This window comes from Eufriesea mexicana, unplaced genomic scaffold, assembly GCF_001483705.2.
Source record: "Eufriesea mexicana isolate 0111107269 unplaced genomic scaffold, ASM148370v2 scaffold996, whole genome shotgun sequence".
NCBI lineage: Eukaryota > Metazoa > Arthropoda > Insecta > Hymenoptera > Apidae > Eufriesea > Eufriesea mexicana.
The window spans coordinates 94,744-110,417 of NW_016909198.1; the positions used below are offsets into that span (position 1 = coordinate 94,744).

The following is a 15,674-nucleotide window of genomic DNA, read 5'->3' on the forward strand; positions in this document are numbered from 1 at the left end:
TATCACTCTATATGCATTTCTCATAAAAAATATACCAAAAATTTATATGATTTGCAAATTACAGTATATATTCTTTACTGTATTATATGATTATCCTTGTTGAAAGTTTGTTAAATTTATAAGTATTAAATTTTAAATACAGAATCATCTACAATGCGTTAAGTTAATTAATAACATATTTTATAATGAAAATCACACAATTTTAATTAATACATAACCTTATTCAAGTTTACTGAAAAGTGTTTTTGCCACACAATGATCTACACATTCTACATAATCAAGTAATTCTTCCATACAAGTTTCTTCTGTTTGAGTTTTTGAATTAACACGATTGTTACAAGTGTCAAGTTGTTTTTGCAAATCTGCACATGTAGACTGTTTTGAACATCTTTCCTAAGAAAAGAATAATTACGTATTTTGATATCACAATTGTGAAATGTTCAAACTTTTACATACCAAAGAAATAAAGTTAAATGATAAATACAAACATAATAAAATGAATGCACTATATGCTACTATTGTATGATACTGTGATTATATATCCTTTACTTACAGTAAACTTATTCTTAAAAGGATAAGACATTTTATAACTAATGAAAAAATGTTTAATGGGAAGTAGGCTATTTCAATGTTTGTAAATGTATCTATTTTGAAGGTTTTATAGATTTATAATTAATATAAATGATCATATAATTAAAAAATGGACATTCTATATCACCTAAATTTTGTTAAAATTATATATCAACAAAATTTTAAGAATGATTTTAAGCACTATATAATAATAAATAAACTTTATATTAAAACTACATTAGAGACTTATATTCTTATGATTATATTCTAAAAAAAAAATAAAATAGTAATTTTAATAATACACAATTACATAGGAACCTAGAATAATAAGATTCCAAAATATTATAATATAAGTATTATATAACAATTTTTACTTACACGAAGTACTTTTTGGGGATCAATCAATTCTTCTTCTTCTGCTTTTACAATTGGCATGTAACGTTTAAGAAAATCTTGTAAGAAATACATATTTTTAAGGTAATTTTTAATTAGATTTTACACAATTATCGTGAATTAACTTCGAACTTGTACTGAATTTTCGTCTTGTAATACAGAATTTAATAGATAGAAAATGTTAGTTTGAGTTGCTTGTCTTACAGATGGACTATACTTGATGGTAGTTGTGTAGAATATTTACTCAAAACTTAGGTACGATTTCTATAGATACTAACACTTGTGAATTTATATGGTAATAGGACGTAAAAATATAAAAAAATCGGATTTTATAAAAAAAAAGGAATAAGTTAATAAATAATCATCATTTCTTATAAATTGGGCATAATAATAATTATCATTTCTTAATTGTCATAATTAAATAAATTAAGCTGTGGAAAATTTAATACTTAAATAAGTAATTGATATATTATAAATATAAATAATATCGGAAGTAATTATGATTTTAATAATTAAAATACTTTTTGTTATAATTTAAATTTTCATGAATTTAATCAATTGTAAAAATATATGAACAAAATAAAAGAACATTGATTATAATTCAAGATAATAAAGCTAAACAAAATAATTTCCATTAAGATGACAATTTATAACTAATTTACTAAACTTAAATTATTAATTTATTATTATTTTATATAACTTTCGTTCATAAATTATTATATATTACAGTCATAAAAATCAAAATATATACATTCATAATTTATTAATAAAAGCATTTATTTCGTAATATTAAGGCCTTCATCTTTATATTCATATTAATGATGGGTATATGTTGTATTCAAAAATTCACTTTGATATGAAGTATAATATCCATGTATTTTCGTGTGCGCATGATAATGCGCAATTTTCTTTGAAGGCAGAAAGTTGATTTGCTAATAGGTAGCCAGAAAATTCTCTTAGATCGCAATTGACCAATACGTGGATTAAATACTAGACATTGTATGGGAAGAAGATTTTCAGCAATTATTTTGCAATACTGTCGTTAAGCATTTAATTACCTTTATAAATTATTGATAAATATACAGAATGCCAGCAGTAGGCGAAATTTTCAACTATCTTTTCAACTGTACGAAAATTTGTGACTCAAGACAGAGTAGGAGACGAAAAAAAATGTTGAATATTTGGCTCAGTTATTCACTTGGACTTCTATTTGGGATACTTTAGCGTAATAATTTTTTGGAAGAATATTGCAAATATCGTTCTACGGATAACAAAAAATATCTATTCTTGTTCAAAATGTTTATATGATTTGTTTAGTAAAATGATTAAAAGAACCGTCATGTTCTTTATAACAAGGATGGCGTCATCTGAATCTGTTCGCACAGTTTTATTAAAGCTATGAATTTGTTAAAATACAGTAAATGTATTCTACATATTAAGTTAAAGTGAAATAAGTTTCACTGAATTAGTTAGTTTGCGTACCATTGTTTGTATTACTGATTATTAGTTGTGAAAAGTTAGGAAAATCAGGGCGCAGTGCGTTGTGCTTAACAGTCAAACATTGAGGTAGTTTTGCGTTGGTGTATCAGAGAGCTAGTATCAATAAACCTGTATATTTTTCACGAAGAAAGATGAACGAAGAATAAAGAAAAGTCAAGTATCAAGGCTGATGTATAAATGATGTCCATATAGTAAATACGACATTATACGGGCAAGTTGAAAAATTACAAGTTTTTGAAAAAACCGGAGCATACTTGTATAAAATTTAAGGATTGTGCTTTCTACAAAAAGAGTCTCCACTTATTTGGAGTTCGTAGAAGAAAATAAATTTAAAGAACGTGGTACAAAGAATTTTTTTTACGAAATGATTGTCATATCATTTCTTTCCATTAAAGTCCAACCTAAAAACTTCGAAATGTTTGAGGTTATGTTTGATTGAAATATGAATTTCTTACATTAACAAGTAAAGCAACTTGTTAGAAAAACAAAAACAAACTGGATGTAAGTTAAAAGTAAGAGAAAATTTTTCTAATATATATTAAATTTTATATTAATAGATAATATTTATTTTATTAACATATAAGTTTTGTATATTTTATTTTAAGAAGTGCAATTTGATAATTTAATTTTATTTGTTTATATATTTATAATTTTAGTTTTGAAAATATCTGGTGGCTTTATAATTTTATATATTAAAATGATATATTAGAATTTAATGTTTATATCTTACACATATAACAGTCAATTATAATTATTTATATACTTGATTAAGTTATACAATTGCATAAACACATTATTTATGTACTTAATTATTGTATTGCATTTAATTATTATATTTTAAAAATGTTTATTTTTTTATATTATAAATTCTGATTTACAATATAACTTTTATATGATACAACTTACAGCAGTCAATTTTATTTGCAGCAATTTATGAGTGGATAATGCTTGGAGGCAATGAACGGAATGGAGAGACATGGGCATGGACATGGACATTCGCATGCACACTCGCATCGTCATCGTCATTCACATGGAAATGTACAAAGTGTATCTCAGAATTCAAGTCAGTCATCAAAACATAGCCATACCCATGCATTGCACTTACAAAAAGATATACCTGTAGTTCAAACATCTCAGAAGCCAAGAAATTATAAATTATTAGTTGACCCATTTTTGGTAAAGGGTGCAACAAAATTATACAGATATGATGGTATGGTACCAGGAGATCCAACTTATCCTGAAGTTCAACCTCGAGATCCCAGATCACAGTTAACAAGAATTTGGACTCGTTTAGAACAACTTGACTTACCTGTACCTAGATTTAAAATTGACTCTAATTACTGTGGTGAACCTCCCCCACTTGAAGTGACATTTTGTCATTTGAATGATAATATTGATAAAACTTTTTTATCAGATATGGTTCAAAAATTTGGAGCTGTAGAAGAACTTACTGTTTATTATCATCCTATAACTAACAAGCATCTTGGAATTGCAAGAGTAGTATTTGAAAGTACGAAAGCTTCGAAAGCTTGTGTAGAAAAATTAAACAATACATCTGTGATGGGTAAAGTGTTAAGAGTATTTCTTGATGCATTTGGGGAAGAGTGTAAAAAGATCTATGATGAATTAACTACAGAGAAGAAACCAGAAAAGAAAATTGAGAAAGAAATAAAATCTGAAAATGAGCAAGAAAAGCAAACTCCGATCGAAAAAATTATTACTGAAGAAAGAGATGATTTCAGAAGTAATAAAAAGATAGTATCTAATATAGAGAAATCGAGAGATACATATATAGAAAACTCAAGATACAATAAATATAGAGATTATCCTACTCCCAGTGGCAGTGCAGGAAGTGATTTAGGCTATGGTACTGCACCTAGTGAACTAAATTATTCTAGTAATTATTCTCAAAATTCTACACCAGCTACGAATTATGATTTCTATTACAGTAGTTATCATCATCAACCTCCTAATAATTACTTAGCAAATATGTCACAAAATGTATCACAGAATCTTACAATGCAGCAAAATTCAAATCTATGGTGGGGAAATAATACAGGGGCAACAGGTTATGCATCATCTTCTATGTGGCCTGTTCAACATGGAACAAATTTAGATAATCCTAATTCTAACACAGTTCCAATTTCTAAGGCTTCTAATGTAAAAATACATCACACACCTAAGAAAGAAAAAGAAAATCAAAATGTTGCAAAAAATTCATCACGAGATTCACCTATAGAAACTCGGAAAACATTAGATTTGGATACTAGAATTGCCATGTTATTAAAGGATAAAGCAGGGGGAATGGCACCACCTTTCTTACAGTTTGGTAGTGATTCTGAAGATGAAAAAAGGTCTGTCAATGCAGATAATGAAATGCTCTCGGAACCACCAAGTCCTTTTCTATCGCATGAAACATACAAATCGTGTTTCGAAAAGATGAGGGAACGGAATAAAGAACGGTGGAAAGTGCACGAGAATAACATCAACCAATTTTCTGTTAATGAAGATTTAGGTAGTGTTATAAGTTCAAGTGAAGATGAGGCATTATTGGGAAGTTATAGTCCAGCACCAGATGAAATTGAACCAGAACCACCAAAGGAACCACCACCTCCACCACCACCTGATGATGATAGAATGTCATTAAGTCCATTAAGTTCAGGGGATGAAAAAATTGAAGAGGTACTTATAGCCTTGAATAGTCTTGAATGAATATAATTAGTTATTTATATATTTTATTATTCAAATATACAGGTTATAGCTCAAACAGAACCTACAAGTCAGTTATATCCAGGAGCTGGTTATCCTGGACATTTAACTCATTATCCTACTAGTGATATGTACCATTGGCCAAGACCAACACAATATCCATATCCTTATGGAACAACATATTTACAAAGTCATTATCAACCAAATACTACATCATTTTCTGGGACAGTAGGAAATCATCAAGGAGCAAATTATTATCCATCTTTTCAATCAAGACTTCATGCTATGGCAAATCATAATATTACAAAAGATAACCCACAAGTATACATATATTTTTTAATTTTAAATATATATCAATTTTTATCAATGTAAATATTACGTAATTTAATTTTTGAATATTTAGGGTCCTACCATTAATGGTGTATTAAATCGAGTTGTAAATGAATTAAAACAAATTTTAAAAAAAGATTTTAATAAAAAAATGATTGAAAATACTGCATTCAAACTGTTTGAAGTATGGTGGGATGAAAAGAAGTCAGAGAAAATTCAAAATCAAGGAGGAGAAAATACTATTGTTAATAACAGTAATAAAGAAGAAGGACAGAAACCTCAAGGATTATCATTACTTTTGGAACAAGGAACACCACTTGGATTTAATTATGATGGATTTGGTTTGGGTATTAGAGCCAGCATGCCAAAGATGCCTTCTTTCAGGGTAAGATTATTATTTTTATTACTGAACCAGTTTTATTTAAAATAATATAATATATAATGATACAATTTTAATATTTATATTATAGCGCAAAATCAAAGCTCCAAGCCCATTACCAGATGAAGATAGTCGTCAGTCTGATCATGGTGATACAGAGCTTATAGGAAGTGATAACAGTGATCTTGATTTAGCACCAGTGCAAAAAGTTAAAAGACCAATTACATCTCTTCCAAGCGTTTCTTCATCATCTTCCTCATCATCGTCATCGAGTGAAAGTAGTAGCGAGGAAATGAGTTGCAGCGAATCTTCTAGCAGTTCGAGTGATAGTTCTGATGAAGAAATATGTTCTGGCAATTTTGAAGATGAGGTATATAATAATTTATTAATAATATAAGGAATTATAACTACTTTTATAAATATACCAGTACATACTATATTTTTTGCATTTTTCTATAAAAATAAATAGTTATTTATATATTTTATTATTCAAATATACAGGTTATAGCTCAAACAGAACCTACAAGTCAGTTATATCCAGGAGCTGGTTATCCTGGACATTTAACTCATTATCCTACTAGTGATATGTACCATTGGCCAAGACCAACACAATATCCATATCCTTATGGAACAACATATTTACAAAGTCATTATCAACCAAATACTACATCATTTTCTGGGACAGTAGGAAATCATCAAGGAGCAAATTATTATCCATCTTTTCAATCAAGACTTCATGCTATGGCAAATCATAATATTACAAAAGATAACCCACAAGTATACATATATTTTTTAATTTTAAATATATATCAATTTTTATCAATGTAAATATTACGTAATTTAATTTTTGAATATTTAGGGTCCTACCATTAATGGTGTATTAAATCGAGTTGTAAATGAATTAAAACAAATTTTAAAAAAAGATTTTAATAAAAAAATGATTGAAAATACTGCATTCAAACTGTTTGAAGTATGGTGGGATGAAAAGAAGTCAGAGAAAATTCAAAATCAAGGAGGAGAAAATACTATTGTTAATAACAGTAATAAAGAAGAAGGACAGAAACCTCAAGGATTATCATTACTTTTGGAACAAGGAACACCACTTGGATTTAATTATGATGGATTTGGTTTGGGTATTAGAGCCAGCATGCCAAAGATGCCTTCTTTCAGGGTAAGATTATTATTTTTATTACTGAACCAGTTTTATTTAAAATAATATAATATATAATGATACAATTTTAATATTTATATTATAGCGCAAAATCAAAGCTCCAAGCCCATTACCAGATGAAGATAGTCGTCAGTCTGATCATGGTGATACAGAGCTTATAGGAAGTGATAACAGTGATCTTGATTTAGCACCAGTGCAAAAAGTTAAAAGACCAATTACATCTCTTCCAAGCGTTTCTTCATCATCTTCCTCATCATCGTCATCGAGTGAAAGTAGTAGCGAGGAAATGAGTTGCAGCGAATCTTCTAGCAGTTCGAGTGATAGTTCTGATGAAGAAATATGTTCTGGCAATTTTGAAGATGAGGTATATAATAATTTATTAATAATATAAGGAATTATAACTACTTTTATAAATATACCAGTACATACTATATTTTTTGCATTTTTCTATAAAAATAAATCATATATCAGATCATCGTCCCCTGGCTTGTAACAGTGAAGATCCTGATATTTTAACAGAACTTGCAATTCAAAGATCATTAGATTGTTCAACACCTACTGGTAGAGAAACACCAGTACCTAGTATTAAAATAAAAGATATAAATTCAAATGAATTTCCTCAGTGTGATAATGAAGCTAGCCCTGTACCTTCTCCACTGAAGTATGAAAGTGATAAAGAAGATAGTGAGAAGACAAATGATAAACCTGTTGATGAGGAACAGTTCGAAAAAGTTCGAACAGTGGATGAAGATGTGGAGACAAAGAATGTAGAAGATGAGATTCAGAAGAAAGTAAAAGGTATTTCAATAGCATCAGATAAACAAGAACCGTGTGATATGCAAAAAATGGAAAATTCTGCAGCAGAAGCTTTAATAACATTAGCTGGCCAAGATAATATTATAAGACATAGAAGTCCGGGACCTGTACAACCAAATATTATTAGAGCACTTCAAACTATGTCTGCTAAGTATATTAATGATGAACCTATATTAAAAGAATCAGAAAAGATTGAAATGTTTAGTGAGATACCTACTACCGATTCAGAAGAAGAAAGCTTAGAAATTAGAAGATTAAGGTTTGTAAAATTTCAAACAGATAAAACTAAAAGTATATTTGTTATACATATTGTTTTGTATTACGCCAATTTATGTAAGATGTGACATTATACCGATTTGCATTAATTAGGTATCAAGCTGAAGCTGATCTTCGACTTAATGGTCAACAGAGCCCAAAAAATTCACAAGCTACACAAGTGTTTATGGAGCATTCATATTCACTACCACCAGCACAATCAGAAATTGCAAAATCTGTACTTCGTACACCTGCACCAATAAAACCTGTAAAACTTAAATCTTCGAAAATTATGAAATTATCTAAAAATAAAGACAAAACACACAAGGTAGAAAAACGAAAATACAATAAATATACTAAAATGCATGCTCACCAAAATTATGAGGGAGAAAAAGAAAATATTGAAAATGAATATGTTTATGAAAAATCTACGAAAAAAGTTGAAGAGCCAATGGTCACGTATAAAGAACGTGATCTTATGTCAGAAATGGCTATTTTGTATGAATTTTTAACCAGAGGAATAGATGCAGAAGATGTGGAATATTTAAGACGAAGTTACGAAGCTTTATTGGCCGATGATAGTCAAGGTTATTGGTTAAATGATACGCATTGGGTTGATCATCCACCAACAGATATTCCGAGTCCTGCAAAACGAAGAAAGAGAGATGAATTGAGATTGCATACAAGTGGAAGTGCAAGAACAGAAGGATACTATAAAGTTGATCTAAGAGAAAAAGCTAAGCATAAGGTATGAACTTTTTATTTTAATATTTGGTTTATCTGTTAATACAAGGAATAATTTAATAAGAAGTATCTTAAATTATTTGATATAAGACATAATAATTATTGATTTTTTAATTTTTTAAAATTATTTACTTTTTATAGCATCATTATGCACAAAGTATACAACGAAGTAACGATGTTGAAGACAGTAATGGTTCTTATGCTAGTGGTGATGGAACAATGAATGGTCCAAAGAACAATACTAAAGCTTTAACTGGTAAAATGCAAGCTCTGTCTCGTGAAGCTCGGAGTAACCAACGTCGATTATTGACAGCTTTCGGTATAGATACCGACAGCGATCTTCTTAAGTTTAATCAATTGAAAGTAAGATTCTAGTTATATTATTTCATTATTAGTACTAAATTATTTTAGTCAGTACGAAATATTTTATCTTATTTATTTTGTCCTATAGTTTAGGAAAAAACAATTGAAATTTGCTAAATCTGGTATACATGATTGGGGTTTATTTGCCATGGAACCAATTGCAGCAGATGAGATGGTAATTGAATATGTTGGTCAAATGGTGCGGCCAGTTGTTGCAGATTTACGAGAGTCCCAGTATGAAGCTACCGGTATTGGTAGTTCCTATCTTTTTCGTATTGATTTAGACACAATTATTGATGCAACAAAATGTGGAAATTTAGCACGGTTCATTAATCATAGCTGCAATGTGAGTATTATAATAGTATTTCTTTCATTTTTATAAAATAAATTTTTACAACAATCTATACTGTTAAAACTCTCTTGTTTTTCAGCCTAATTGTTATGCAAAAGTAATTACAATCGAAAGCCAAAAGAAAATTGTAATCTATAGTAAACAACCAATAGGAGTTAATGAGGAAATTACATACGATTATAAATTTCCATTGGAGGATGATAAAATCCCTTGCCTATGTGGAGCTCCTCAATGCCGGGGTACTCTTAATTGAATCGTTCATAAAACTATATTGTTCATCCCTTTTTCCTGTCTTCTACACTTCATCATACCCTACTCATATTTTTGTAAATATTTCCTAATGTAAACATTTTATAAAATGCAATGGAAAAATGCTAAATTATGTTAATACGAATTCCTTTTCTTTTTTAACAATCCTCTTCATGATTATGATATGTTAAGTACCTAAATGAATTTGAAAATCGTTATAATATTTATAATTTACGATTGTTTTTGTATATACGTAATTAAGATTTTATTCCTATTATGTTTCTGTTAAAAATAAAATAACAGTTCTTAAAAGCGCTCATGTCAGTCGATATGAAAAAAATTTCCACTTTTCAACAAGGTCAATTGAATTGAAGAGTAAATGTAAATATATAAGTAATTTTTAAGTAATTATATATCTGTTTTTTAAATGAAATATTTTACAGTGTGTGTGTGTATATATATATATATATACACACACCTTAGGGACATTTTTTACACACTTGTGTGCAGTGACATGACGTACATCGTGCAACGTCAGTTCATAGCGTGTAGTAACTGCTAATATGTCGATTCTATATATCACTTTCATACTTATAATTTCTAATAAAGAATATTTTTAAAAGGATTACTTAAATGACATATAATTCATTAAAATATAAAAATAATTGTTTAAAACTATAAAATTATTCTTCTCTTTCAAAATTTTGTTTTTATAACTTTTCATTTTTTACTTAATATTTATTAATTAAATATAACTTAATATTTAAATACTTCATATTTAAAAAAAGTATTACTTAAAGTCATTAAAGACATTATAATACCTAAGAAAAATTTCATCATAGACATATTACATTAGGAATAATAAAATTTAAATTACTTAATTTATGAAAAAGTATATACCATAGCATTTTTTATTGAAATATTGATACAATTATTAGTACATATATGATTATAAAATATAAATATTAATAATATATAATTATTCGACTTATTTCTTTTATTAAATAACACGAAGTGTATTAGTATTGTAAATATTAACAATGATTAATATTTACTTTGATAACTTAATGATTTTTTAAAGAAATATAAATTTATTTGTACTTTGCTAAATTAATATATAACGTTTTTCATATATATATTATAATTTATACTATTATGAAAGTAAAATAATATTGCATTTTTTCTCATTTTTATTACGATGGTTAACCATCTAATATTTTTTGGAGTTGAAGATTATTATTTTATACTTGAAAATTTATTTTATATCACAAATATGTTTAAAAGCATTAGAAATTCGAAGTATAAATTCAAAGTATCCCTCTATAACAACATGCTAACCAACCATCAAAACATAACAGACAAATTTTAAGATTGGAATTAGTTAATTTAATTGTGACATAAAAATCAATTTCTCAGAGTGGAAAACCTTATAAACATATTTCATAATAAGGAATTAAGTACAGTACTTGATCATAGTGATGTTACATGTGAGATAGTGTTATTTATTATATTGTAAAAATAATATAATTTTAAGGGTTATATTTGAAAAATATGGCAGATCGTTTAACACAATTGCAAGATACTATAAATCAAGTAATTAATTATAAAAATTGTCTATGTATAAATTGTTTCAGTATAGAAACGTAATTTTGATTTATTATTGTAGCAAGCAGAACATTTTTGTAACAGTGTAGGTATTTTACAACAATATTCAACGCCTAGTAAATTTCCTGGTTTTGATCGTGTTGGGACACCACAACCACATCAACCTCAAGAAGGTACTTTATGTATAAATAATTTTAAACATTTTTATTTTTCCTATAAATAATACTTATATTTTAGATTATGCAGCCTTATTTGCCACTCTTATAGCAAGATGTGCAAAGGATATTGATACCTTAATAGAAAGTTTACCAAGTGAAGAATCATCACAAGAAGTACAAGTTGCAAGTCTTAGTCGCCTTGAGCAAGAAAACCAAGAAGCTGGTGAACAGCTAGAAGAAGTTGTAAAACAAGGAGAAGCACTTTTACAAAGGATTCAAGCTGCTCTACAAGATATTGCTCAAAGTCAATTAGATATGCAAGATCCAGCAACATCATCTGTAATTAATATTAGCCTTAACACTAATTCAACTTTCAAACAAGAAAATGTGAGTTCTGTAAATACGGTATCTACAAACAGCACGCATCAGTTGTCAGATCCTTCACCTAATTCTGTAAATCAATGATATATTTTTACTATAACAACTTTTTTAAAGATTTATAAAAAAAATAAATTGTATTGATAGTGTATACATCCTGTCTAAATATTGAAATTATTATATAAATCTTGCAAAATATTTAATAATTGTAGAATAAATAATATGAACATTATTTATAAAAAATAATGTATTTAATAATTTTTACTTTGAAATGATATATAGTTACATTAAAATGTAAAAAAATAAAATGATACTGATTTTTGTACCTATACTATTTCTTAAGAACATTTATAAATGTTTCTCGTGGTACACATATTTTTCCAATCATTTTCATCTTTTTTTTTCCTTCTGTTTGTTGAGCTAATAATTTCATTCTTCTAGTAACATCACCACCATACTAAAATAAGAAATATTGATAACAGAAATATGTGATAATATACAATATACAATGGAAAAACGATTTTTACCAGTTTTGCAGTTACATTTTTTTTGTATGGTTTTAATGTTTCTCTTGCAATTACTTTTCCATTAACTACTGCTTGAATTACTATTTCAAATAATTGACGTGGGAGAATATTTACCAATTTTTCACATATCTGTTTGCTTGTTTTACGAACTTTGCTACTATGTACAATAGTACTAAATTCTTCCACTACTTTACCATTTAAAGCTATATTTAACTGTAGTATACAGTTATTAACATAATAGATTATCTATATTATGTAGAATTTTAATACAAAATTGAACATATTAAAATAACTGCAATTACCTTTATAATACTTGTAGATTCATAACCATGTTCTTCATAATCAAAAGTACCATATCCTGAGGTTACACTTTTTAGTGTATCATGTAGATCAATAATAATTTCGTTTAGTGGTAGTAAAAATTGAAGCAATGTTCTACCATGCCCAATATCTTTTGTTAATTGTTCTACTCCACGTCTTTCAATGCATAAAGATATTACTGCACCATAATATTCAGCTAACATGTAATTAAAAGGTGTTTATTTTTTTGCTTTTATTAACTATATTTATATTGTATAAAATTTAATCTTTAAATTTACTTGGTGTTATGATAGTTCCTAATACCATAGGTTCATAAAATTCCTCCACAATTTGCGGATCAGGAAAATTTGCAGCATTATTGAATGAAATTATATCACCTTTATATATTTTTATATTTTTTTTGCCAATAATTTTTGCTTGGTATGTAACACTAGGTGTTGTAACAACTGATAATGCATTATATTCTTGTTCAAGTCGTTGCATAAATACTTCCATATGTAACAAACCTAAAAATCCAATTCTCCAGCCTTGTCCAAGAGCTACACTAAAATAAAAACATGTTAAATGAAATGTTTAATTAGATAAATTAAGTACACACGAAATACATCTATTACTTTGTATGTTTACCTTTTTTTTTATTTAAATTATTAATAGATTTGTAAAATATTGAGAAACGTACCTAGTTTCAGATGTTATAGAAACACTACTATCATTTAATGTTAATTTTTCAATAGCAATTTGCAGAGTTTTAAATTGTGATTGATCAATTGGATATACACCTGAAAAGACCATTGGTTTTGGTGATTTAAAACCTAATAAAGGTTCTGTGATATGATTTTTCATGTGCAATGTATCTCCAATAAATATTTCTTTGGAAGATCTTATGTTACACGAAATACATCCTATTTGACCTGCAAATCTAGAATGTATATATTAATATATGAATACTATTATACAATTAATAATGTATTATTTTTTAACATTTATATTTACAATTTATTTACATATTCTTCAGCAGGTCTTAATAATGAAAGATTTCTAACTTCATAAGATTTGTTAGAATACATTAAAGTGATATTTTGTTTTAAAGACAAAAATCCTTCTTTAATATATATCAATAAAATAGATCCTTTATATTTATCATACCAACTATCAAATATCAATGCTCTAAATGGTTTGTTTCTGCATACATCAGGGGGTGGAATTTTTTCAACTATGGCATCTAAAATTTTAGGTACTCCAGTACCTAATTTAGCAGATATTTTTAAAACATCTGAGCTTTTTATGTCAAATAATGTTTCTAATTGATTTATCACTCTATCAGGATTAGCAAATTTTAAATCTATTTTATTGACCACTGGTATTATAATTAAATTTTGTTTCTTGGCTAAGTAAAAGTTAGCCACAGTTTGAGCTTGTATTCCATCATTTGCATCTATTACTAAAATTACTCCTTGACAAGGAGCTAATGAACGATACACTTCAGCAGAAAAATCAACATGACCAGGTGTATCTATTAAGTTAAGAAGATATTTGGTTTCTTTATACATATAATTAAGGGAAGCTGTTTGAGCTTTAACTGTAATTCCACGTTCCCTTTCAACTTGTAACTTATCTAACACTTGTTTACCAGAATTGCTTTTTATTGCACCTGTTAATTCCAAAAGTCTATCAGCAAGTGTGCTTTTGCCATGATCAACATGTGCTATAATACTAAAATTACGTATATTTTCTATTGGTATTTCATATTCTTTAATAACTTCTGATTGAGAGTTTGTACAGTAAATTTTATTAAAATGATATAAATGTTTGCTGTAATTAAAATTTTTTAATTAAAAATATTTTGGATTTGAAGTATAACATTATAGCATATAATATTTGAGAAAAGTATTTAATACTAACCTTATGCATGTTTGAAAAATATAATTTTTGTAAGGATGCCACATATGATAAATAAATTTTTCTAATTTCATGATAAATTATACAATATAAATTATTTATTAGGTATAATTATTATTTTCAATTTTATTTATACATAATGAATAGTATAATTCGATTTAAATCATTATACAAACTTTATTCAAAATATAAATTATATCGTAATCAGTATATATAAATAAATAAGAAAGTCAGTTATTACAAATTAATCACTTGTCATAAATCATCAAATATTATAAATTAAATGAAAAATTACATATATCTTTCGTTAGTTAACACCATCAGTAAGGTTAAATGGCATGTAAAGATTATAAATGGGAATAATTAATGAAAATCTATACTACTAATAAAATAAAGTTCGTCTAAACTTATATTTCATTTATATACTTTTATGTCAAATAAAATTGCAATATTTTAGTGAAAAAAATATTTTCAAATAATAATCTCAAGTAAGTAGAGTACAAACAAAACTTTCTTCATTTTATAATAGTAGTTAGTTATACAACTTGTAATTTTTTGTGTTTTAAATTTAAAACAATGAAGTTATATACTTTATATTTCTATTAAAAATATATTTTAAACTATTTAAGTTTTAAAGTTAAAACTTAGATTGAATTCAAAAATAAATATAATTTTATTTTACATTAAGAAAATATCTCAAAATCATAAAAAAAATTAACGTACGTACTAAACGAAATGTATTTTACTATAAAATTAAATAAATTCAAAATTAGAAGAAAATTTTAAGAACTTAAATTTCGTTTCCGTTAAACTATAATGATTCAATATATAATTTCTTGAAAAATTTAACGTTTAACAAAGTATGTAATTTTCAAATACTATTTTATAGAGTAAATAATTCTTTTTAAATATGTGTAAAGGCATAAAAAATATAACAATAGGAATAAATGAATGT

The 15,674-nt window shown here is 26.7% G+C and overlaps 4 protein-coding genes across 4 annotated transcripts; 2 read left to right on the top strand and 2 right to left on the bottom strand.

Annotated features, from left to right (window-relative positions):
* Positions 1-173: 173 nt before the first annotated feature.
* UQCR-11 (Ubiquinol-cytochrome c reductase 11 kDa subunit) lies at positions 174-1,179 on the bottom strand. Its single transcript, XM_017900082.1, has 2 exons — positions 949-1,179; positions 174-393 (listed from the first exon to the last, which is right to left on the bottom strand). Exons 1-2 carry the CDS (start codon positions 1,036-1,038, stop codon positions 220-222), a joined length of 264 nt encoding a protein of 87 aa, XP_017755571.1. The 5' UTR covers positions 1,039-1,179; the 3' UTR covers positions 174-219.
* Positions 1,180-2,887: 1,708 nt separating this feature from the next.
* On the top strand, positions 2,888-9,889 carry Set1 (SET domain containing 1). Its single transcript, XM_017900089.1, has 10 exons — positions 2,888-2,964; positions 3,391-5,145; positions 5,218-5,493; positions 5,576-5,887; positions 5,973-6,263; positions 7,511-8,127; positions 8,238-8,871; positions 9,009-9,230; positions 9,319-9,576; positions 9,662-9,889. Exons 2-10 carry the CDS (start codon positions 3,421-3,423, stop codon positions 9,833-9,835), a joined length of 4,509 nt encoding a protein of 1,502 aa, XP_017755578.1. The 5' UTR covers positions 2,888-2,964; positions 3,391-3,420; the 3' UTR covers positions 9,836-9,889.
* A 1,434-nt stretch (positions 9,890-11,323) lies between these two features.
* Positions 11,324-12,059, top strand: MED21 (mediator complex subunit 21). The gene is made up of 3 exons (XM_017900080.1): positions 11,324-11,424; positions 11,498-11,609; positions 11,674-12,059. The coding sequence occupies exons 1-3, from the start codon at positions 11,383-11,385 to the stop codon at positions 12,057-12,059; spliced, it is 540 nt and encodes a 179-aa protein (XP_017755569.1). The 5' UTR covers positions 11,324-11,382.
* A 244-nt stretch (positions 12,060-12,303) lies between these two features.
* Positions 12,304-14,793, bottom strand: waw (Translation factor waclaw). The gene is given in 8 exon segments (XM_017900079.1): positions 12,304-12,429; positions 12,500-12,712; positions 12,802-13,016; positions 13,099-13,393; positions 13,396-13,440; positions 13,442-13,739; positions 13,814-14,632; positions 14,723-14,793. Coding segments are annotated over 8 exon segments (2,082 nt in total).
* Positions 14,794-15,674: the final 881 nt, after the last annotated feature.